Source organism: Rhododendron vialii, chromosome 7a, assembly GCF_030253575.1.
Source record: "Rhododendron vialii isolate Sample 1 chromosome 7a, ASM3025357v1".
In the NCBI taxonomy this organism is placed as follows: domain Eukaryota; kingdom Viridiplantae; phylum Streptophyta; class Magnoliopsida; order Ericales; family Ericaceae; genus Rhododendron; species Rhododendron vialii.
The window spans coordinates 3,243,631-3,266,970 of NC_080563.1; the positions used below are offsets into that span (position 1 = coordinate 3,243,631).

The 23,340-nt window shown below is 38.1% G+C and overlaps 2 protein-coding genes across 3 annotated transcripts; one reads left to right on the top strand and one right to left on the bottom strand.

Annotated features, from left to right (window-relative positions):
• Positions 1–1,645: 1,645 nt before the first annotated feature.
• Positions 1,646–8,097, bottom strand: LOC131334392 (autophagy-related protein 8f). Of its 2 annotated transcripts, none has more exons than XM_058369375.1 (6): positions 7,887–8,097; positions 7,447–7,486; positions 7,295–7,350; positions 3,678–3,730; positions 2,837–2,955; positions 1,646–2,029 (listed from the first exon to the last, which is right to left on the bottom strand). In XM_058369375.1, exons 2-6 carry the CDS (start codon positions 7,481–7,483, stop codon positions 1,926–1,928), a joined length of 369 nt encoding a protein of 122 aa, XP_058225358.1. In that variant the 5' UTR covers positions 7,484–7,486; positions 7,887–8,097; the 3' UTR covers positions 1,646–1,925. The 2 variants fall into 2 exon arrangements, with proteins under 2 accessions (XP_058225358.1, XP_058225359.1); XM_058369376.1 differs by having other exon boundaries at positions 7,447–7,509; positions 7,887–8,062.
• An 11,800-nt stretch (positions 8,098–19,897) lies between these two features.
• LOC131332524 (scarecrow-like protein 6) lies at positions 19,898–22,941 on the top strand. Its single transcript, XM_058366821.1, has one exon. It carries the CDS (start codon positions 20,470–20,472, stop codon positions 22,579–22,581), a length of 2,112 nt encoding a protein of 703 aa, XP_058222804.1. The 5' UTR covers positions 19,898–20,469; the 3' UTR covers positions 22,582–22,941.
• The last annotated feature ends 399 nt before the right edge of the window (positions 22,942–23,340 follow it).

Consider the following 23,340-nt stretch of genomic DNA (forward strand, 5'->3'; position numbering starts at 1 on the left):
TCTTTGAACCCAACTCATGTAGAAAATAACTCTGGCTTTAATTGAGAACCATGCAACTGAACGGTGGAATTGATTCCCGAAAATAGTTTGAAATGAGCGTAATTAAACTGTCCGGACACTTCAGTTATCAAACACGAAAAAATATAAGTAGTGGTTGATGAGGTGGGAGAATTAATGTTTTGGTTAGAGCAGCATCGATCGACGATGGCGGAACACAGCAGTGGGGTTCCGAGGCGGCCGGCCTCGGGATTTTGACAGAAAAAAACGAAAGAAGGAATTTGGTTATACTACATAAGATACATAGTCACTCGTGCAATTGCCACGTTAAAGTAGAGCATTAATCTCGTTCTCCTCGACAGCGTTGTCTCTACGTTGGTCCTGTTTTCTTTCTTGGAACAACACTTGCGAATCCCCAAAGCCTTGGCTTTTTAACGAGTTGTTAACACTTTTTTTCGATTTTCTAAGAGTTAGTAGTACTATTAGCCAGGCAGAGACACTGTACCTTTGTTTAGGGAAGGTAGTATATATGTTCTTCTCTCTCTCTCTCTCTCTCTCTCTCTCTCTCTCTCTCTCTCTCTCCTTTGATTAATACTAGTATTATAGAGTTAGTGAAGAAACCTCGGAGGCCAAAAGTTTGGAGGAGGGTGATCCTAGTAAGGATTGGCATTGGGATTTCACCCGTAAATTTATTCTCAGCCCGTTTCATTAATCAGAAATACATGAAATTAGATTATGGAAGTTATTACTATTAATTAAGTTGTCAAAGTACAATAATTGATGCAAGAAACTCCACACACACACACACAAAGGTGAAAGGGGCTATAACGTGATTGAAAATGAATTTGTCGAGTCCAAAAATTAAGTTCATCGAACATCAATAGTAGTGATTAAAGTACACTATTGTCGATGTCCAACCAACTTGATTTTTACCCGAATGTTCGACTCGTCGAGTTTTACAGGTAAAATATAGTTAGATCAAAATTTTAAACTAGGGATGAACACCGTTTCTGAAGCACAGGCCCCCAGTGAAACAAAGATGGGTGCGTCCTCAGCACCCATTTCAACATTCCAACCATGACATTTGTTTTCTCAGACATAAACAAAACAGGGGTGACCACCACCCACGAACCCCGGGAGCCGGTCAGATTTAGTGAGATGCAGATGTTTTTCAGATCCCTTTAGAGGCACTTTTCCAAGCAAAAGAAAGGGGGAAACCATCTAAATCATGTATTTCGTTGACTTTTATACTTCCATTTGAAGTAAACAAAATAGCCGTTACTTTAATTCTCTTTCTTTTTAACGATACCATATTGTCTAGTACATTATATTGAAGTGTTTTTCCACAAAACGATGATGATGACTAATAAATTCTACCATCTGGTCTACGTCTACCGAAAAAAAAAAAAACACCTAATATTGTCTGGTTCTGATTATCCAAGTGCCAAAGCTTGATTAGTTGCTAAGAACTAAGAAGTTGCTAAATTTGATTATTCCAATGTGAGCACTTTTTTGAACAAATATTGTTAATCTTTGCAACATTTGAGTTTTGGTTATTCCACTACGGATGCTGTAATAAGAAGTCAAAGCACCCACAAACTTAATTCAGAAATGTTTTGCGATTGACACTGTACAATGGCGCCACAAATAAGATCGAAAAATCGTACTATTTATGAGATATAATTTCATTTCAAACACGTCCTTAGCACGTGGTGCCACAAATAAGAATTCGGGACATCTAATGAAATTGTCAAGCCATCTACCCAAATTTATTTTGCACGAAAGGGATTCGTTAGTCATGCACTATACCAGTTTTCGAAGGAGATTTATGTACAGAACGCGGCCAGTACATTTACCACTGCTGAAGTTTTAAACGTATGTCATGATTCAGAAATCCAACACAAAGGAGATGAAAATGATATCATGTGCTAGTGAAGAATATGGAGCCCAAATGTGTTTTCCCCACTGTAAGTAACATAAAGAAATCCATCTTCATCCTTCTTCTCATCATAGATGGTAGACATTATCGCACCTGTGATATCAGAAAAGCATATTTAATTAGGTATTCGATTAACGTCTGATCACAAAAATGTTGGGATAGACTGAATTCCAAATATCTCGATGGCATAGAGATAGCACGAGCAAACTGAGACCCAAATTTAGTGACTCCAAAGTAGCATTGAAATTTGATTCCAATGGTAGCATTCAAGGATTTTGCCTAACGTAGATCGACTGTCAATATCTAAGCACGATGCCTTCCCATAAGAATTTAGATTAGTTTACTCAGGAAAGAAACAAAAATGCTACAGGGACCGAATTGGGGGACCGAATTCGGACCGACGGCCGCCGGCGGGCCGTCTCCGGCCACCGGACGGCCGATCCGAGCCGTCCAAAAATTCTAAAAAAAAAAACCGAGGGGCCCCACGCGGGAATCAACGTCATCCGAGGTGTGTAGGGTGCTTGATCGGAGCACCCCTTTTCGTGTGTATATGTATATTATACATATACACACGAAAAGGGGTGCTCCGATCAAGCACCCTACACACCTCGGATGACGTTGATTCCCGCGTGGGGCCCCTCGGTTTTTTTTTTTAGAATTTTTGGACGGCTCGGATCGGCCGTCCGGTGGCCGGAGACGGCCCGCCGGCGGCCGTCGGTCCGAATTCGGTCCCCCCAATTCGGTCCCTGTAGCAACACTCGGAAAGAAAGAGTAATTTTAGATAAATTCGAAACTAAGGGAAATAAGATGATTATAGAGGACTAGCCCTAATGCCGTTTGCGATGGAAGGAGAATCAATTTGAATTCCGAATAATGCAAGTGAACTTGCAATGGAGATACCTGTAGGAGGAAGGACATTGTCCACAAATATGAAGATAGCTTTCTCAGCACTGAGTTTAATTCTCTTCCGGATAACATACACAAATTGTCCCACTGTCAGGTCAGCCGGAACAAGATATCTGCAATTACCTTGTCAAAGTCAGTGGAAATACTAACAATACTTTTAAGCAAACAAATGGTAATAAAAGCATTAGCTTCTGCAAAGTGGATATCACTAGCTGATTTTCCGCATTTTGATCAATCTTCTTCTGGTGTACGTAAATAACGTGGTATACAAATGTTCAAATTGAGTCAATTGATTAATGGAGCAACTAAAAGATATTGCATGAAACTGAGCCTTGACGTTGCAAGTTAGTCAAACCACATGCACACACAAAAACGGGGGGAAATTCCTGAAAAGAAAACCATGAGGTAAAGATTTCATTCTTTACTCGAGGTTTCGTTTACTTGGTCAAGACCAAACCCATGTATACAATTTTTTACACTGGTTATTTCCTCCCTTTTATTTTTCACTATTTAAATTCCATCTATAGCCTTTGTGCATGAATTTATGATGGAAAAGAGAAACGAAAACATCTGAAATGGCTATTTTCAACTCATATTTAAAGAATATGGGCATGCATTTCACGCCATGCTGATCCATGCCGTTATATAGTTCCAGGTAATTAGAATCTAAAAGGTTAGCAGAATTCAATGCCAAGTAACTAGTCATTCACCATAAGTAGCTACAGTTGACATAGTAAAACCAAACAATAAATGACAAGTACTTCCAAAAGAACGAGCTAATACCATATCAATTTGATAACCAGGACAATAATCAGTGGATGAAAACTTCACTCACTTTTTCTTGTCGATATTAGGAATATCACTTCTCTCAGCCTTCTCCACAATCACCTGCATTAATAGCCAATGATGTTCAAAGGACTTCTTTCGTAACTAAAAGAATAAAGATGCTAGAAATCATCAATGAATTGGCACCTAAATATGTACCACAGCCACTTGAGGACGAGCGGGCGCACGCGCCCCCACTGGATACTCTTTTTTTTTTTTTTTTCCCTTTCCAGATTTTGTATTTTTTCCTGTAATTGGCTTCTTAAATTGTTCTTTGTTTAATCACTTTAATGCATTTTGTATATATTTCATTCTCAACTTTTTGTTTCCAATATTACAATAATTCCACTACACTTGCGAAGTGAGATGTTTAATGAATAAAAAGAGAGTCACCACTCACCATTTGAAACTCCTCAATACATAATGTCCAAATTTGTAAGTGGCTAAACCATGGGTTATATGGATTATGCTTCATTAATTATTCACAATTTTGAAAGTAATCTTGTCTTTGTCGATAGAACTCACAACGCGTGACGAAATTAGAGGTTTAAGCATAAAATTTGAAAAGAAAAGCACATTTTTCCTGATTGGATCAAGATTGCTGAATATTAACATTTTAGTTATTATGTATCTAACTGCTATTAGACTTGGTCTGTTGAGACAATTCAAACAATTGATTTGTTTTGATAGTTTATGAAATTACTACCTTCCTAAGTAAATGTGTTGGCTTTTTTTTTTTTAATTATTTTTAGCACAAGCATTCTTTTATTATTTTGGTGTTGCTAATTATGATTATTTTTTGAAGTGTGTTTAAAAAGTGCCCCCACTATCGTTAATTCTTGGCTACGCCACTGACCACAGCTACATCCAAGCATATATACAAAAACCAATTACACGTATAACAGGCTTGGCAGCATAAATATGTCCCACGACTGCATGCCAGTGAATCCAAAGCCAAACATAGTCATATGCTTACCAAGTACCTGCATAGCAGGCAGACTTGTTATAAGACATTTGAGGGCAAAATTCACTTTTAAAGGTTGTGTTGCGTCATGTGCTGATGACTCCTGAAAACCGAGTGGTTTTTAGACTAAAGAGCACTACGGCCAAAATAAGCCTCTGAGTTGGAGAAACCAACAAAAGGAAGGTAGGCCTATATCGCTAGAGCAAGAGTCGTGACTACAGCTACAAAGGCATAAATAGAACAGGAACCAAATTTAATCCGGCCTGCAAATCACACACCTTTTTGCACTAGTTCGGGAAACTCACTGACTCAACTGTATGCATGAGTATGATACAAACTTTCTATCCTATGAGGAACAGAAGCAAAATGAAGACTTTTGCAAACCTATATTACAAACCCAGGTCCTGGTTGCGAATGTTAGACCAGTGATCACGAGCTCAAACTCCAACGCACTGTACATCTATACCGCGAAGTTATTTAGTGCCACTTGGGAATGACCAACATTTCCCACAAAAATGTCTGGTCAAATATTGAGTCTCGCAAATGGGCTGTTCGAACTAAGCCCATACAGATTACCTTGTGGAGGAAATTTCAAAAGTAGGAATGAGAAGCAGAACATCCCTTCCATTATTCTACCGGTAATTATTACCACTAGATTCACTTTGACTTATGATTATGTTGTTGTGTCTATAGAACATCCCCCAATTATTTGGTTAGGATCTACGACTCTATGTCTATATCTCCTTTTTTCTATCTTGGAAAATATCAATGGGGCTCCAAGGCCCATGGCAACTCTCCTGGAACTGGAAAAGGACAAAACAAAACAGACTTTCACTTAAGCTCGACAATAAGACTGTAATGATCCGATCCCGCCTTATACAGTATTGTCCGCTTTGGCCACCCAAACCCCATCAACTTCCGAATAGGTCAACATCGTATAAGGTAGGAGCGGGTAATTGCAAATGGTATCAAAGCCTATACCAATCAGAAATGCGGAAGGAATCTCGACTGCACACACGAGGACATGTGTTCCTAAAGTGGTGATGATTCTGACACCCCAGCACCAGCTATGAGGCCACGTGTGCATTGCGGCAGCGTTGATTCAAGGATTGTCGCCAAGATGGAGATTGTTGACTTTGTGGGTGAAGTGGCTCCACCCTCTCAATTACTCAGCTCTCACTTCAGCAAATATCCTGGAGTCAGAGTCTCCTATTTTAGTAGTTTCTCTTTCTCATGCAATCTTCCCAGCCTCCTAACATTGACACCTAAGCCTACTCTTAGGCACGAACTGCTCCGATGCCATTTGTAATGTCCTAGGAACGTAAAACCGAACATACACAAATGTAAAATTTACGCGGTTTCCCAAATCCAGGTAAATCCATCAGGAGCAGCGGATTCGCATTATCTGCGGAGGATTACAAACACTATACTCACACAAAACAAACTCACTAAATTTATGCTCTCTCTGCGTTTCATCCAAATCCAAGAGCCAAAGGCTAAATTTATTGACCAAAGATCAACCCTACTTCCCTATTCACGCTTCAAAGTTAAACAGACTACAATACGAGGCGGCTAAGAAGATTGCCTCAAGAAGAGAAACGGCTGAAACAGAAGACTCTGTCTCTAGAGTCTCCTTGACATTTGTTGAAGTGAGAGCAAGTAATTGAGAGGGTGGAGTCACCTCACCCACAAATTCAACAATCTCCACCTTAGCAACAATCCTCAAATTAATGTTGCCCCAATGCGCCCTTAGTTGCGAATTACCCAAGAGATGTTGATCAAGTCCTCAATGCCCCAGCCTAGCTATAGAACTAGCTATGAAGCCAATAGAGAGTCCTTGTAGACGTTCAGATGCGTGGTTACAAGTCCAACATCCCTTGGTGAATGCAAAGTTCATCATTAGATATAATAGACGATGACCCTACCTAGTATAAGGCCTTTTAAAGCTGTGTTGAAGTGATTGCAAGTAATTGAGAGGGTGGAGTCACCTCACCCACAAATTCAACAATCTCCACCTTAGCAACAATCCTCAAATTAATGTTGCCCCAATGCACCCTTAGTTGCGAATTACCCAAGAGATGTTGATAAGTCCTCAATGCCCTAGCCTAGCTATAGTACTAGCTAAGAAGCCAATAGAGTGTCCTTGTAGACGTTCAGATGCGTGGTTACAAGTCCAACATCCCTTGGTGAATGCAAAGTTCATCATTACATATAATAGATAATGACTCTACCTTGTACAAGGCCTTTTAAAGCTGTGAGGGCGCCAAAGCCTTTTGGAACTTCATACTTAAGTGTGCTCAGCATACAACAATGCAGGGATGGGTGATCTAGTGCGAACTTCATACAAAAGCAACACAGAAACATATGATGAAACACAAGGCACTTCACTACTAAAATTTTAAAATTTGTGCGAGCGTGGTAGCCATCTTATGTCCAAGCCAAGGAATGTAAATTATGTCATCATAAAGAGTGGCAAAATAACACCTCAAAATTACTTTGGAGACACTAAATGAGTACTCAAAAGTCAATACAACAAAAAACCTACAATCAGACGCGCAGAATGCCAGCACTCAAGGAGAATCCCAAACAATAACGTAAACAAGTTAATCCATCATGCATTAAAGATCACACGAACAGAAAATAGATTCCGCACGTTTTCTTACCGGAATTCTGTCTGGATACTTCTCCCTAATTCTTGCAGCCTCAGCATGCCTCTTTGCTGAAAATTGCACGCAATATTACCAATAAGCACCATTACAATGGCAAATACTTAAAAACATTGTGGGGTAGGATAATTGGTAAAATCAGTACATACCAAAGTCATGTTCTTGCTTGAAATAGCTCTTAGTCATTTTCTGCACAAAAAGGAGAGGAAAAACTTCAATGGCAATTATAATAGGGTCTAGTTAGCAGATCATCCTCTTCTTTCAATACTAAATTTCGCTTTGCAATAAAACAATCGTGAATCGAATACAGTTAACTAAACTCAAATCGACGAGAACCCCTCAAACCCAGAAAGCGAGAGAATTCAAAAGAACCCAAATTGAGAAGGGAGACAATAACGATATTAATATCATCAGAAACGACAGAGTTTGATTTGGGAAGTAAAAGGATTGGTAAGAAAGAAAACGATTGAAGTATTAAATAAAAAAAACGCCAAGATTGACGGATATTGAAGACTTAAAATTAGTCAACTGTGATTACGAAAAATAAACGGAAAATCTTAAAATTTACTAGAAGGATAGGCGGACCTACCAAAGATCGATTTTTGACGAACTGTTGGGAAATCGCTCAAAGAGTTCCTCTGTACCCTTCAAGAATTTGTCCCCCTTTCTGTTTTCTTGAGAAAAAGTTGAAAAAGGAAGGCGTTCGGTTGGATTATTATTGACACCAAATAATCCCAAATAATGAATGCTCTCTCTCTCTCTCTCTCTCTCTCTCTCTCTCTAAAAAGAGACATACTTCGTACACGACACGGAATCTTGTCACCGAATGGGGAAAATACAACTTAGACCTTCTTAAAAAATAAATATTTATTTTATATTTTTAAACTTAAAAATAATATGAATGAAAAATAAATTTTCAATTTTTTTGCACCGTATTAAAGATCTCATTGACAAGATCCATATTGCATATTTTTAGATTTTAATGAGCTCATTATTTTTGAGTTTGAAATTGCCTTCTTAAAAAATAAGTACTTATTTGGCTTTCTGGAACGGGGCCTTAGCCCCTAGCCTCTTAGCGTCCGTTTGGAACTTGTGAAAAGAAAAGGAAAATAATATATTAAGAAGAAAATGAAGATTTACAAGTGTTATTCTCAATTTTTGATTTTGATTTTTCTCTCACTTTCTTTTTAAACCAAACAAGGGGAGAGAAAATTTCTTATTTTTCCTTTTTGTTCCTTTATTTTCCACAGCTCCCAAACAAACCCAACCCCTTTAAATGGTAAGAAATGATAAGATAAGAAAGGGGCGCTGCTATTCGCAGCCCTCTATTTACTCCCATAGCCCATTAAAAATTTTCAATTATACTCGACAGTTAGTTACCGAAATTGAGATATATTTTCAACATCCAATTACCGAAATATAATATTTTTTTCAACAGATGTTTACCGAAAATGCATGTTCGGCAGTTGTTTACCGAAAGTTGAACATATTTTCGACATGTAGTTACCGAAATATAATCTTGTTTTCAACAACAATTTACCGCTAAGAAAGTGAAGTCCTTTCTCACCGAAAGGGAAAACCCAATCAAAAAAAACTATTTTTTGTACTTTTTTCTTCATTTACCAAAATACTTGAGACAATCTCACTGAGTGATTTCACAAGGAATTTCATATCTTTTCTTTTTCTTTTTCCGTGAAACTCCACCATCCAAAGGGACCGTAAAATATGCATATTGCACCCTGGAATTTGTCACCTCTTTAGTTTGGGCAGTTGTTACGGCCCGTCTACAAAAGCCCAAGTTTATGTATAAAAAAGCCCAAATACTCTCAGAACAATTCACCCCAAATGGAGGACTAGGGCTCAGATCTCTTCAGATTGGGCTGAGACCATTCACATTTGGGCCCGAACTACGTTTTGTGGACGTTTTTCGCTACTTGTGCATTCATCTCATTGACATTTGGACCTGAACTAAGTTTTTTTTTTGTACGTTTTTTCGCTACTTGTGCACGCATGTCTTCCTGACGGAGGTGACGGTGTACCATACATGTACTTCCATTTTGATGAAATGCCATTTTTTCAAAATATAAGTGTTCGTTTTCTCATATAATAATAATTGGAAGTGTTCGTTTGATTCAATTTTTTACTATCCTTTTTAAACCAGTTTTCCTTCATTTTTAGGTTCTTACGGGCTTCTTTAGTCCTGGCGTTTTGGTAAAAAAATACATCAAAAAATCATCATAAAGACCTTTCCAGGAAAACATAAAATTGATGCACTCTATATTTGTTCATTTGAAAACTTGAAGGCTGAACCGATCAACTGATCTTCAAAATGCATCTCAACTCCCCTTCGAGAAAATTATCCTTAATTTCTAGTTGCACCCTAAGAGAATTATTTTTGGTCTGCGATTAGCAGCCTATCGAGATGCGATCGATACCAAAACTCGTAACCACAAATCAAGCTTGTCAACTCGATCACTTCAAACCTTCTTGGAACGAGATAGGCCGGATGTATTACATAAGTTAAGGTATCGACAACTGTGGTGTGGTGGTTTCCGCTAGCTCCTCCGGATCACCTCTCTCCGTGCTCCTCCTCGTAACCTGCACCAAGGCGAAAGGTAGTGGTCCACCCTTTGCCCCTCTGATAGTCAAGTTAGTATTCTAAAGAGAGAGAGTACTTTAGGTGGGTGTAAGAACATACCTTACTCTTGGGCTCTCTTCTCCTATTTATAGGACAGGGGTACTTGCTCCCAAGCCAAGGTATGCCCAACACGTCCCTGTGATGTCACCATATACCGCCTTAAGCTCAATGACATCTTGCATACGTCCGCCCTAACTTCGGAAGCCCGTAGACACTTCTAGAACCCACTGGAGGGGTATTCCCAATGGGGACCACACCTCAGGTCAAACCGTCATTGGGTACCCAGCCGACCCGACAGACCAATCCGACTCCCGGGTACGGGTCTCTTACTAAGCGACTCAAACCGGAGGACCCTTCGGCTCGATCCTCCTCCTCCGTTCGACTTTATTCCATCTTGTAACGCACTGAGTTTGGCCTAACGTGGCTAGCCCGATACACCCTCATGGTTGCTGGGGTCCGCTCCGAGGCTATGTTCGGATTCGGCCCACCACAACAACCGGAGACAAAATACAATACCTTCAAAATTACAGTGATAATCTAACCCGCTTAATTACGCGTATTCTCATTTGTCTCTAAATCCACTTCATACATACATTCAAACTAGAAATTAGTAGAGAAGGGGTAGTTAAAAGCTAGAGCCGCCTAAATTATACGAGTAGAAACTTTGTATCGGTCTACGTATAAAACCGATCATAAAATAAATTCCTCGATATTTTTTAATTTGATGTAGTTGTGACTGAATTATCGATCTCCCTTGATCTAAATGCCACTGCCACCGCGTCACAAGGTTTTAATTTGACCTAATTATAATTAATCTATGCATTGTCCTTCCATAATCCATGTGAGCCAATGGAAGGCTATAGTACTTATCATTTAATTAGGTACATGAACTTGACAATCATTGCTTCTTTCCCAATCTTAATTAAAAATTAAACAAACCAAGAAAATGGCTTTTGCATATCCTGGAAAGGTGATCATGAATTGATAAAAATATCGTTGAGTTTGACGTGTCTGTTTACTAATTAATCATGGGCCTCAATACCCAAATAAAATTAAAAAAAAAAAAAAAACAGAAATTTTCTGCGGTTTGAGAATATTTATGTGTCTTAATCAGGATTTTTGTTCAAATTAAACAAAATCTTTGCTAATTAGTGAAGATGACGGTGGATGAAAACAATGTAATTGGTGGTCAAGGGATATATAGGAGGAGAGTGATTAGCAGAAATTTTTAAGAAATTAGAGAGACGACAAATAGTGCTTAATAAGGAGAAAGTGGAATAGCTACTCTCTCTGTTCTAATTTAATTGTTCGTAACTCTATGCTGACCTCGATGAAAACTTTGTTATGTTTATCATTTGTATGTACTTTATATATGCAATGTAAATCTTTGTTTGATGAATCCCAGTTAGTTTATTAAAAAAAAATTTCCAAATCACATAAAATGTTACATAAATTAAAGAATACAACTAATTAATGAAAACACGAATTCTGAAAATGTACCATCATGTAGTGGCGGGGGATGAATGAATGAATGAATGAAGAGGGAGATCCATTCTTCATAATGTTTTGTCGTTTTCGTTTTCGTTTTGAGTTTTTTTTTTTTGTCTTTTTAAAATTTTTGTTAGATTTGCTTGATAGTTTTTTGATTAATCATCTATCTAGAGGAGTCTAAAAAATATAAATTTATGAACAAAAGCAAAATAAAAGTTCATTAAATAAGAAAAAATACAAACGACTATTTTTTCTGTCTAAAGTATCATCTTTATATGAACTTTTTTAACGTTTGTTCACATTTTTACTTTTTAGATTCTTCTTGCCGAAACGAATGATTAATCCTAAAATTACGATGAAAAGCTAAACAAAGAAGTACGAAAAAAGAAAAATACCGAAAAAAGTTCTTAAAGAAAAAGTCAAGAAGAATGGAGAGAGGCAAAGAGAGAACTAGTTTAAAAAAACATAAACTAAGGCTCCGTTTGTTTCGATGTAAAATGTTTTACAACATTTTTCATGTAAAATATTTTTTCAGAAAACAAACTTCAAACTTTTATTTTTCGGTGTTTGGGAAAACATAAACTAAGGCTCCGTTTGTTTCGATGTAAAATGTTTTACAACATTTTTCATGTAAAATATTTTTTCAGAAAACAAACTTCAAACTTTTATTTTTTGGTGTTTGGTTGGCACTTGAAAATATTTTTCAGAAATCAACAAAATAGTGTGCGTGTGCTTGTGTGTGTGGTGTGTGTGTGTGTGTGTGTGTGGGGGGGGGGGGGGGGGGGGGGGGGGGGTGGGGGGGGGGGGGTGGTGTCATGACTGATGATCGAGAAAACTGAACAATGAGAATTACAGTAGAATGCATCGGGTTTATTTCAGAAAATAACTTATAAAAAATTTAAGGGTAAGTTATTTTAATCCAATTGATGGAAAATGTTTTACATGTAAAATATTTTCCTAATTTTTTACACAATCAAACACCAAAAAATAGGTAAAACATTTTACCGAAAAATATTTTACGCCCAAACAAACGGAGCCTAAGAGTAAAATGGAAAACTATAGTCATTTAGGAGTAGAATAGAAAGTAGAAACTGCCTTGTCCAAAGAAAAAAACTAAATTAGGGAGTGACTCCCTTGGTAGGTACTCTTTTGGACTTTTTTGTCTAATTTTTTTTGCGATATATTAATTTTAATTTTTTTTGTAACTCCTTGTTTGGCTTTTCTTCGTAATTTTTGGAGTTACTCATTTGCCTTGACGAGAGAAATCCGAAAAATATAAAAATGTAGACCGATGATGAAAATAATTCATAAAATATAGCACTTTCGACAAAAAAAAGAAGAAGAAAAAAGACCGAAAAATATTTTACGCCCAAACAAACGGAGCCTAAGAGTAAAATGGAAAACTATAGACATTTAGGAGTAGAGTAGAAAGTAGAAACTGCCTTGTCCAAAGAAAAAAACTAAATTAGGGAGTGGCTCCCTTGGTAGGTACTCTTTTTGGACTTTTTTGCCTAATTTTTTTTGCAATATATTAATTTTTATTTTTTTGTAACTCCTTGTTTAGCTTTTCTTCGTAATTTTTGGAGTTACTCATTTGCCTTGACAAGAGAAATCCGAAAAATATAAAAATGTAGACCGATGATGAAAATAAGAAGGAAAAAGATAGCTATTTGGTAGTATTTTTTCATATATTTTTAGTGAACCTCTTTTTGCTTTTGGTCATTATTTTTTTATTTTTTAGACTCCTTTCGTCGAGATAATAATAAATCCAAAGAAAATAACGCAAATTTAACAAAAAAAATTAAGAAAAACGAATAAAAACATGAGACAAAAAAAGTTAACAAGAATGGAGCCTTACTTTTTGTGTTTGTACAATATTTGTATTGCTTGAGCAGTAGGGTGCCTTGAAAACTGAGAAAAGAACATGTTGTCATCCTTTCTATCGACCAATAAAAAAGGAGGGAGAAGATCTTCTGTTCGTTATTTTGGATTGGACTGTCCAATCTAACCCTTTTGTGACCATTTTCGGGTTCACGTCAATAATTTAAATTGTTCATATATGTTTTATTTGTTGAAAATCAAATTGATTGAATATTATTTGGTATGATTTCGAAACACATTTGTCTTGACATAAATGAATAAAGTTGAAACTGATTCGGTGTCGGTGCTGCAATCTTTTTTTTTTGCTTTGAGATAAATGTTTCAAAATTATATCATAAGGTGCCCGATCAATCTGATTTTTGACTTAATACGAGTTCACGGCAAATTCTAAAATATGAACAGTTCGGATCGTTGACGTGCGCCCAAAAAAACCCACAAAGAGTCGGACAGGACGGTCTAGTCCAAAATAATGAACCGAAAAGGACCTCATTCCCATAAAAAAAAAAAAAAGAACAAGGGAAAGAGAGAGAGAGAGAGAGAGAGAGAGAGAGAGAGAGAGAGAGAGTGTGTTAAAGAATAGGAAAATTATGAATGAGATAAAACTAAATAGAAGAAGAGGGAGGCACGTAATGAGGATTTGAGTTGGATTCACTTTACACTTTGATAGAAGAAAAGAGTTGTTGGTATCCTTCACATGGGAAGGGGGGACAAACTATTATAGTCTTGTCCCTCACAAATCCAAATCACACTTTTCCTAAATTATTATTATTATTATTCAGCCCAGACCTAACCTAAGTTGTAAAAGTCTCAATTGAGTCCTTTTATTTTTGGGTTAAAATAAAAGACATATCATATTTAGAACAGGAGTAACATTTTATTATAAGCGAGTTTCTGTATCCTACTAAATCAGACATATGAAATTCGTGCCCCATTAAGTAGAGTCAACGAAAACCTTTTGGGATTTGATATAATATGATAATTGTGGGTGGTATATTTTTGGCTGATATATGATCGTTCTTCCAGTATATTGTCTAGAAGTAATACTCAAAGCATGTGGTACGTTCAATTTCAACGAGACTTTGTAGGGATTAAATATACCAGACTTATTCGTATTGCTTAATCTATGCTAGTTCGTTTATGACCCAAAAGAGAGAGCATGTGGTACGTAAAGACAGAGTTGTTCAACTGTTTATTGCATGAGAAATAACAGCGATGGATAGAAAGTCCGTGATACAAGGGTTGGAAATGCCCTTAACCTAAAGCAAGCTTCTTTTTTTAGTCACTTGATAGATGTCTAATTAGCTTACTCTTAAAAGGATGGAGAAGTGGTACCGCTAAGCGGTATACAGGTGAAACAAGCTTAAACGGTATCAACCACCACACCAAACACACGGGCTCCTATTGAGAATCGAACTCTCACATTTCCATGTGAAAAAAGTAAAAAAGTGTCGTCGTGCTAGAAGGCTGTGGACGAACACAAACACTGACATGAAAAATTAATGAACTCAATGAAATTGGAAGGTGGGACGGTTGCATCATCACGTACATTGAACAGTACTCCTAGGAATGAATGATATCTCGGAGCTTGGATGCACGATAGAACAAAATAAACAACAGCCCTAATTAATATAAGCATTTAAAGATGATCATGATATACCCATGCTGCATTGCTGTCAATAATTTGTAGTACTGTACAAAAAGACTTGAAAGCATAGTATATATGAGTACTGTATTTGCATGCGCAAGAGAGGGGGAGACACGTTAATAGCTGCTTAATTTTACTATCTGATTAGATTCAGTGCCATTTGATATATATACTATAAGCCTACGAACTTGGACTAATTAATATCGAGTAATGCTATATGTACCGATGGGGAGGGGAGGGAAATCGTACCGATGGCCGCTGACGGGTCGTTTCCGGCCATCGGACGGTTGATCCGAGCCGTCCAAAAAAAATTTTAAAAAAAACCGATAGGCCTTCGCGGGAATCAACGGCATCCGAGGTGTGTAGGGTGCTTGATCCGAGCACCTTTTTTTCGTGTATATATACGTATATACAATATACACGTATATACATATATACACGAAAAGGGGTGCTCAGATCAAACACCTTGCACTCCTCGGATGCTGTTGATTCCCGCTAAGGCCCCATCGGGTTTTTTTTTAGAATTTTTGGACGGCTCGGATGGGCCGTCTAGTGGCCGGAGCCGGCCTGCCGACGGCCATCGGTACGATTTCTCTCCCCTCGGTCAATACGTATATCATTTTCGATTAATACCCTACTATCTGCATGCCTTTCATTATCTCATATGTTTTTTTTGGTCTTTGTAACAGCAAAAAAAAAGATTTTATTAATCTTTGAAACGGATTACAAAGATTCAACGGAGGATCACAGGCAAACCGGCATACACCACCCGAGAACCAATCCCATATACACTGCAACAAAAAAACAAGAACCCGCTAAAATAATCCTATTAACCAAAACAACCTAAAGCTGAGAGAACAAACCGAAAACTCAAAAGAGCAAACCAAAGGGAGAAAGCCGAAGACCAAGAGAGCAACCGACACACGCCAAATTCTCAGAGTTAAAATTCTAGAGAGATATACTAATTTCTTTTTCTTTTGTTTGGAATTTTTCATTGATCAGCAACACTATTACTACTAGTACATCAAATAGAGTTTTGAAACTTTTACATACATATAATAATATAATGCAGTGAATACAATTAATTCAAAACAAGAGATTTTAATGGCCTACAATACATACATTCAGGGGCGGCAATACTTACTGCATGCCCAATGTTATACGGATGACCATCCTCATCTCCCAAATTCCGTCGTTAATTACAACATAACGTATAATCGGATCGGCCGCTCTACACCGTTCTATAGGGACATGCAGCCAAGCATCTTCCATTCCAATATTAACATGAAACATTTGAACATCTTGTCACAACCTTTGGTTAGATTGTCCTACCTCTGAAACAATCTGACCAAGAATCGATCAATGGAGGTATGCATACGGCCGGGTTGGGGGGACGGGCCACCGCTACCATGCTAAAAGTGCTCTGTACATATAGTATAAAAATACATTTTCAATGATCGTAATGTATTGTATCAGCCCCCGAACTTTAAAAACAAAATGAATATCACATAATGGGTTAAGAATAATTAAATGCTTTAATGTGTATAAATATTTTGCCTTTGTCAAGTATAAACAGAAAGTGGCTAGATTTTTTTTTTTGATTTAGAATACTCCTATTATTCATTAGATTTCATGCTTTAATTTCAAATTATATGGACGGAAAACTTAAGGTTCTGTTTGGAACTTATGGAAAATAAAGAAAAATAAAATAAAATTTAAAAAATTTCCCTTCCATTGTTTGGTTGGGAGAGAAAGAAAGAAGAAAACAAAAATTTTAAGTTCAGTGAATAGTAATTTTTCCCTTCTATTTTCCTCCCTTTTTCTTTTCCTTTCTTTTCTTTTCCATATATTCCAAACAGAGCCTAAAAGTTCGACAACCACGTCAATATTTGGTTTATAGGTTCTAAGTTTGACACCGCCAAATACATCAAAATCATGGGAGAAAAAATATTGGAGCCGTTACTATCGATATTTTCGTTATTCTTAAAGGACGTACATGTCCTTTACTGTGTTCATATTTGGGTTTGAAACCCCACCCCCCCCCCCCCCCCCCCCCCCCCCCCCCCCCCCCCCCCCCCCCCCCCCCCCCACCCCTCCGCGCAGTTTCAAAAATCTTTATCTCCTCTTACTACTCTCATCTACTCGTATCTCTTTCCATTTATTATTCCTAAAAAAAATTTCGTACAAAACCCTTGTTCATTGATTATTACAAGCGTTGAAAGCTTAAGCTGTACTATTACTAGTTTATTAGTGTCCAAAGCTTAAGTTGTACTAGTATATTGATTGTTGAACCTACCAACCTTTTTTCTTTTTCTTTTTCTTTTTCTTTTTTGGGTGTAAAAACCTACCCTAACATTTGTTAATACAGAGGGCATCATTTGTCCGGGCTTCACTCGGACCCTCAAGTTTTAGCCCAATCTGATCCTTCGGCCCAAATACAAACCCAAGCCCTAAAAGGAAAGGCAAACCCGGGCTTGGTGGGCCCTCGACTGTTTTTACGCCTTCTATCTCTGGTCTGGCGGTAAAAAGGGTTTTGTACGGTTGGAGAACCCAAATCAGATGGTCGACGTCAACTTTGAATCGCAGCCACACATCCCAAAATATCTCGTCCGTCCAAACCCCTTTCTCGTTTTCTCGAAACCCACGCCAGCCGGAGCCTCGCTCATTTATCTCTTGTCTAATCAGATTCAGCTTCGAAATCGAAAAAACCAGGACAGGACATCAGTAGCTGTTTACCGGAATTGCCCCTACGTGTCGCGGTCAATAATGGAAAGGCGGGAGGGTAGGTTGGGAAACCAAGGGCAATTGACAGAAGGGTGTCTCTTTCCATCAGAAGGGGGAGGGTTCGTACGTACACGCGCTGCGTGGTGGCGTGGGAATGAAGCGAGTGATGGGAAACCCTAGTGGTAGTGGAGGGGGGAAGATAACGAAGGGATGCATATTGCAAAACAAGCCACAGAAATTAACAAGACATTTTAGAGTGGGGAATAAAAATGCAATAAGTCTAAGTACACTACACTAAAGCACTATATCATCCATTATATTTTTTATGGAGCTTATTTTGGGTCTTACAAAAAATACAGAAAAATATTCATAAATTTTAAAATAATATTTTAGGGGGCCCTGTAAAAATTCAGCTCTAACGGATATATATAAGTATTATTTCTACGTTTATGAGAGCGAAAATGCTCAACTTCGCAGTTTCGGACATACGTACCCAGAAATAATATTTACAGATATCCGTTGGAGCTAATTTTTTACAGGGCCTCATAAAACATTGTTTTAAAATTTTTGGATATTTTTTTGTATTTTTTTTGAAATTTTGAGTGGACTCCACAAAAAATATAGTGGATGGTGTAGTGATTTGGTGTGGTATATGTAGCATCTCTCATAAAAATGAAAAGAGGAAAAGATCTACGGTATAAATAGTGTTGTCCTCAAATTTTTTTTGTCTTGGCGGTTGAAGATTGCACTCAAGACTAAAGCCAAGTTTTCCTTTGTTAAAAGGCTTTTCTTGTTCTTTATTCAAAATTTTGTTTTTGCGTTCCATGGTTTTGCGGCTAACTTTTGTGAATTGTTGATTCGTCTCGAAGGGAAAACCGAAAAAGTAATTATTTTTACTTTTACCGAAATATTTTTGAAAATACTCAAGATAAAACCCCAAAGTTGGCTTTTTGATCTTTATCTTGGATATTTTTACAATATTTTGATAAAACTTATAATTTTTACTTTTCCGATTTGTCTTGACGAGATGAATCAATTAGGCACAAAACTAATTAATGCAAAAAAAAAAAATTGAGTAAAAACAAAATAAGAAAAAATTCCAAAAAACTCAGTGGTACAAGGCCTAAATTAAACTTTCTTAAGTCAAGAAATATACAGATTTTGAGACAGGTTATTTTCTTCTTATACATTAACTAAGTTCAAATAGCGAAAACAAATTTTTTTTTATCCGCAATAGAGGAAACAACTTATTTAAAGACTAAAGAAGGGGTTAATAATTCCTATGTCTCAAAATTGTAGTAGTTCATTGTGAAACGATATGAGATGACATGAGAAGTAATTTAAGAAATTATGCACACATATATTTTTATTTTTAAAATTACATGTTTTTTTTAAGTGGATTTAAGAGAGAGTAAATTTTGGCGTGTTCATTAGGCAAGTTAATTTAAAATGAATTTTAATCAAGTCATAACAAGTTTGAAAATTTTAAATACATACATATATATATAAAATAAATATTTTTGATCGGCAATGAGGCATAATCATTACGCTTTGAAAAGTTTAACTTTTAAAAAATTCACTTATTCACTTCCAATTAGGGGTGAAAATGTATTTTTATACGACTTTAGTTGAGGGGTTTTTCAAAATGACCAAATTAAAACACTTAAAAAGTAAAAAAAAGTAGACATTTAGGCTCGTTCTTGAACTCAAAATAAGCATTTATTTTTTAAGAAGGTAATTTTAAGCTTGAAATTACACAAATAATTTTCCTAACAATTTATATTTTGTTTGATAGATCTCATTGAGATCTTTTGAACGGTTTAAAAAAATTAAAAAATTAATTTTTATTTATATTATTTTTTAATTTAAAAATATAAAATAAGTTTTTATTTTAAAAAAAGATGTTCCGGAGCAATGTGCCACGGAAGTCGTACCATAGTAGTAATAACTTGTTTAAGCAAAATTTCCAAAATCTTTACAAAAGAATATTAAATTCAACTTATTTACTGGAGTACTACGTATATATAGTAACAAGTTAATTTTAAATAGATTTTACGTATATTGTAACAAGTTAATTTTAAATAGATTTTAACCAATGGACACAAACTCAAATTCGAGTTCGTTTAACCGTGTATGCTCCTATTTGTGACTTGTGAAAACGACGTCTCTGCCGGAGGTTAGTGATACAAAATAAACAAACTAAATAAATAGAAGTAAATAAAAAAAGATAGAGAGAGAAGGGGAGAGAGGAGAGTAGAGAGAGAGAGAGGGGATGGGGTGGCACTTTACCACTTTTTTATGTTGCACGCATCCATGGCAGAAAACAGAAGGAAGACAGAGTGCTACAAGGAAAGGAGGAGAAGAGAAGAGCAGCCATAACCCACAACTATAGCCAAACCCCTCAATCAGAGCAGAAACAAGCTACATCCATACATATACATGCATCTCCCATTGTGTATGTTTGAAAACAATATTAGCAGTTTCCTCCTCTGGGTTTCTTGATTTTTAGATGCTTCCAACCAGCTATTCCAGGCCGGCACCTTCGATTGCAGCCCAAAAAGCTCAGACCTACCCCTACAATCTGCTAGCTTTCATATTTGTTTTCTTCTGAGCCTTTCTCCTGTCCTCTCAGCCTCTCTTAGTTGTTTACATCTACTTTTCTCTTTGTTTAAAGAACCTTTTTTTTTTGGGTGGTGCTCTTATTTTTGCTGGGTTTTTTAAATTGGAGGGAGAGAAGGAAAAAAGAGAGGGGGAAAAAACTTGTGGGTTTGTGAGTCTTTGTTGGATGAAGGGATGCCCTTACCCTTTGATTTTGAGGGGAAGGGGGTTCTGCTAGACCTTGTACCAGAGGCCTCCTCTAATCAATTTTCGAATCCATTGCTGTACCAGTGGAAGGAGAACAAGCAAGTTAATTCCTTTCTGGGTTTTGAGCCTACCTCTGTTCTGGATACAATAGGCAGCCCAAGCCCTCCTACTTCTACTTCAACCCTGGTCGGCGGCAGCGGCAGCGGTGGTGGTGGTGGTTCCACCGACACGGCAGGGGTGGCGGCGGTCTCGGGTAACTCGTCCCAGAAATGGCAAGAAACCACCAGCTCGAATGCGGGGGTTGAACTAGGAAGCGGCGGCGGCGGCCCCGGGCCGGAGAAATGTGGGCTGGTGGTGGGGATGGAGGACTGGGAGAGCATGCTGTCGGACTCCGTGGAGGCGTCGCCGGGGCAGGAGCAGTCCATGTACCGCTGGATCATGGGAGACGTAGAGGACCCCTCCATGGGTCTGAACAAGTTGCTCCAGAGCGGCGGCGGCGTTGTTCCCCCGGCCTCGGCGGAGTTCGACTTCAACGGCGGCGGCTTTGGCGTCGTAGATCAAGGGTTTGGGCTAGACCCATCTGGAAATTTCGGCCATATTAACAACTCCTCTCTTCCTTTTTCAACATTTCCTCATTCCAAGCTTGGTTTAGCCCCAAACCCATCAAACCCTCCAAACTTCAAGCTCTCAAACCCTTCAAACCCCAACAATTTCCCCCCATTTTCCAACACCCTTGGGCCCATTTCAAACCCCTTCAACCCCCTCGACTGCCCAGATATGAAACCCCAGATTTTCAACCCAAATCTCTTAATCAACCACCCCACACAAAACCCAGCCTTTTTCTTGCCATTTCCGTACACCCAAAATGAACACAGCTTCCCACCCCAGGCGAAAAGGCACAACCCCGGCGGCGGCGGCCTTGACCTGGTCCCACAGTCTCAAGATTTCTCCCTGCAATTCCTCCATCAGAGGAACATAACAAAGACGGTCGCCGACGAGATGGGACAACACCAACAGGGGATAATCGACCAGCTGTTCAAGGCGGCGGAGTTCATCCAGATAGGGAACACGGTACTCGCGCAAGGGATATTGGCGCGGCTCAATCACCACCTCTCTCCGATCGGTAAGCCTTTCGTTAGGGCTTCTTTCTTTTGCAAAGAATCCCTCCTTCAATTGCTCAATATGGCACCCAACTTGCCGAATCCGTCGCCGTTTAATCTGATAATGAAGATTGGTGCTTACAAGTCTTTCTCCGAGATTTCACCACTCCTCCAGTTTGCAAATTTCACTTGCAACCAAGCCCTCCTCGAGGCTTTAGATGGGTCTGATCAAATTCACGTTATAGATTTCGATATCGGGTTTGGTGGGCAATGGGCTTCTCTTATGCAAGAGCTTGCCATGAGGGGCGGAGGACCACCTTCGTTGAAGATCACTGCATTTGCCTCCCCTTCAACCCATGACCAACTTGAGCTAGGCCTCACTAGGGAAAATCTCAACCACTTCGCTTGTGAAATCAATATCCCATTCGAGTTTGAAATCTTGAGCCTTGATTCCCTTCACTCTGCTTCTTGGTCACAATTCCCTCTTCATCTGTCTGAAAACGAAGCAATTGCGGTTAATCTCCCAATTGCTTCGTTTTCGAATAGCCAACTGTCCCTCCCTTTGATCCTTCGCTTCATAAAGCAACTTTCCCCCAAAATTGTGGTATCTTTGGACAGAGGTTGTGACCGAACAGATCTCCCGTTTCCAAACCATGTGATTCATGCCCTTCAGTCTTACTCAAACCTGCTTGAGTCACTTGATGCTGTGAATGTGAACTTGGAGGCCTTGCAAAAGATTGAGAGGTACTTGCTTCAACCTTGTGTTGAAAAAATTGTGATGGGTCGATACCGTTCCCCTGAGAAGACCGCTCATTGGAGGACCCTTTTTCTGTCATCTGGATTTTCTCCATTGACGTTCAGCAATTTCGCGGAATCACAAGCTGATTGTTTGGTCAAGAAGACTCCAGTGAGAGGATTTCATGTTGAGAAGAGGCAGTCTTCACTTGTTTTGTGCTGGCAGCGGAAGGAGCTCATCTCAGCTTCGGCGTGGAGGTGTTGAGGATCGATATTTTGGTATTGGATTCACCCGATCATTCCGATTTGAGATGTTGCTTCTTAACTTTAACTGCTATAGTATCTGATCGTTCGAATATTAATGGCTGTGATTTCACTATTCTAATTGTCATTGTGGTTTAGGATCATATCAAGAAAGAACCAGATGTTTTATTAACTGGATGGTCTAGTAGTGTAGTTCTATTTCTTTCATCTGTTATGTTCGGTGTTGTTGTTGTTGTCCCCTCTACCGGTGTTTTTGTGCTGTTGTGGCAACGAATGGCGGTTATTTCTAATTATGGGGGTTATCTATTGTATTCGACTACAATGTAAGACCAGAAATGGGAAAAAGAACAGTTTAACCTTTTGATTGACGCCTCTTCATTATGTGCTTTGGGTATCTCTTAGCTACAGTTGTGTGCTATAATCCTGTTGTATGGAGTAGTAGATATTTTGACAACAGTTTTTTCTTCCCTATATGACTAAAATTTACCAATTTGTTGATTCTGCACAACATGTGGAATCACGACTTACAGTTATAGCAACAACTGTGAACAATCCTTGTTTCAGAAATCCTCGTCTTCTTCTTTTATCAAGCGTGGATGTATGGGATTTTACGTGTTGTATTCATGCTGAATTTGTCTCTGTTGTTTCTCCTGCTACATGTTATATTTCACTGAGCTGAATATTTCATGAATCGTGAACTTTTCAGTTTCAGATGGTGATTCCATTCCTATGGAAGCATCTCTAAATTGAAGGCCTCACC

Coding starts and splice junctions, on each gene's coding strand:
- LOC131332524 (XM_058366821.1), top strand. CDS start 20,470: ATGCCCTTACCCTTTGATTTTGAGGGGAAGGGGGTTCTGCTAGACCTT.
- LOC131334392 (XM_058369375.1), bottom strand. CDS start 7,483: ATGACTAAGAGCTATTTCAAGCAAGAACATGACTTTG. Junction 7,351..7,446: donor CAAGCAAGAACATGACTTTG/GTATGTACTGAT, acceptor TGCAATTTTCAG/CAAAGAGGCATGCTGAGGCT. Junction 3,731..7,294: donor AGTATCCAGACAGAATTCCG/GTAAGAAAACGT, acceptor CTATTAATGCAG/GTGATTGTGGAGAAGGCTGA.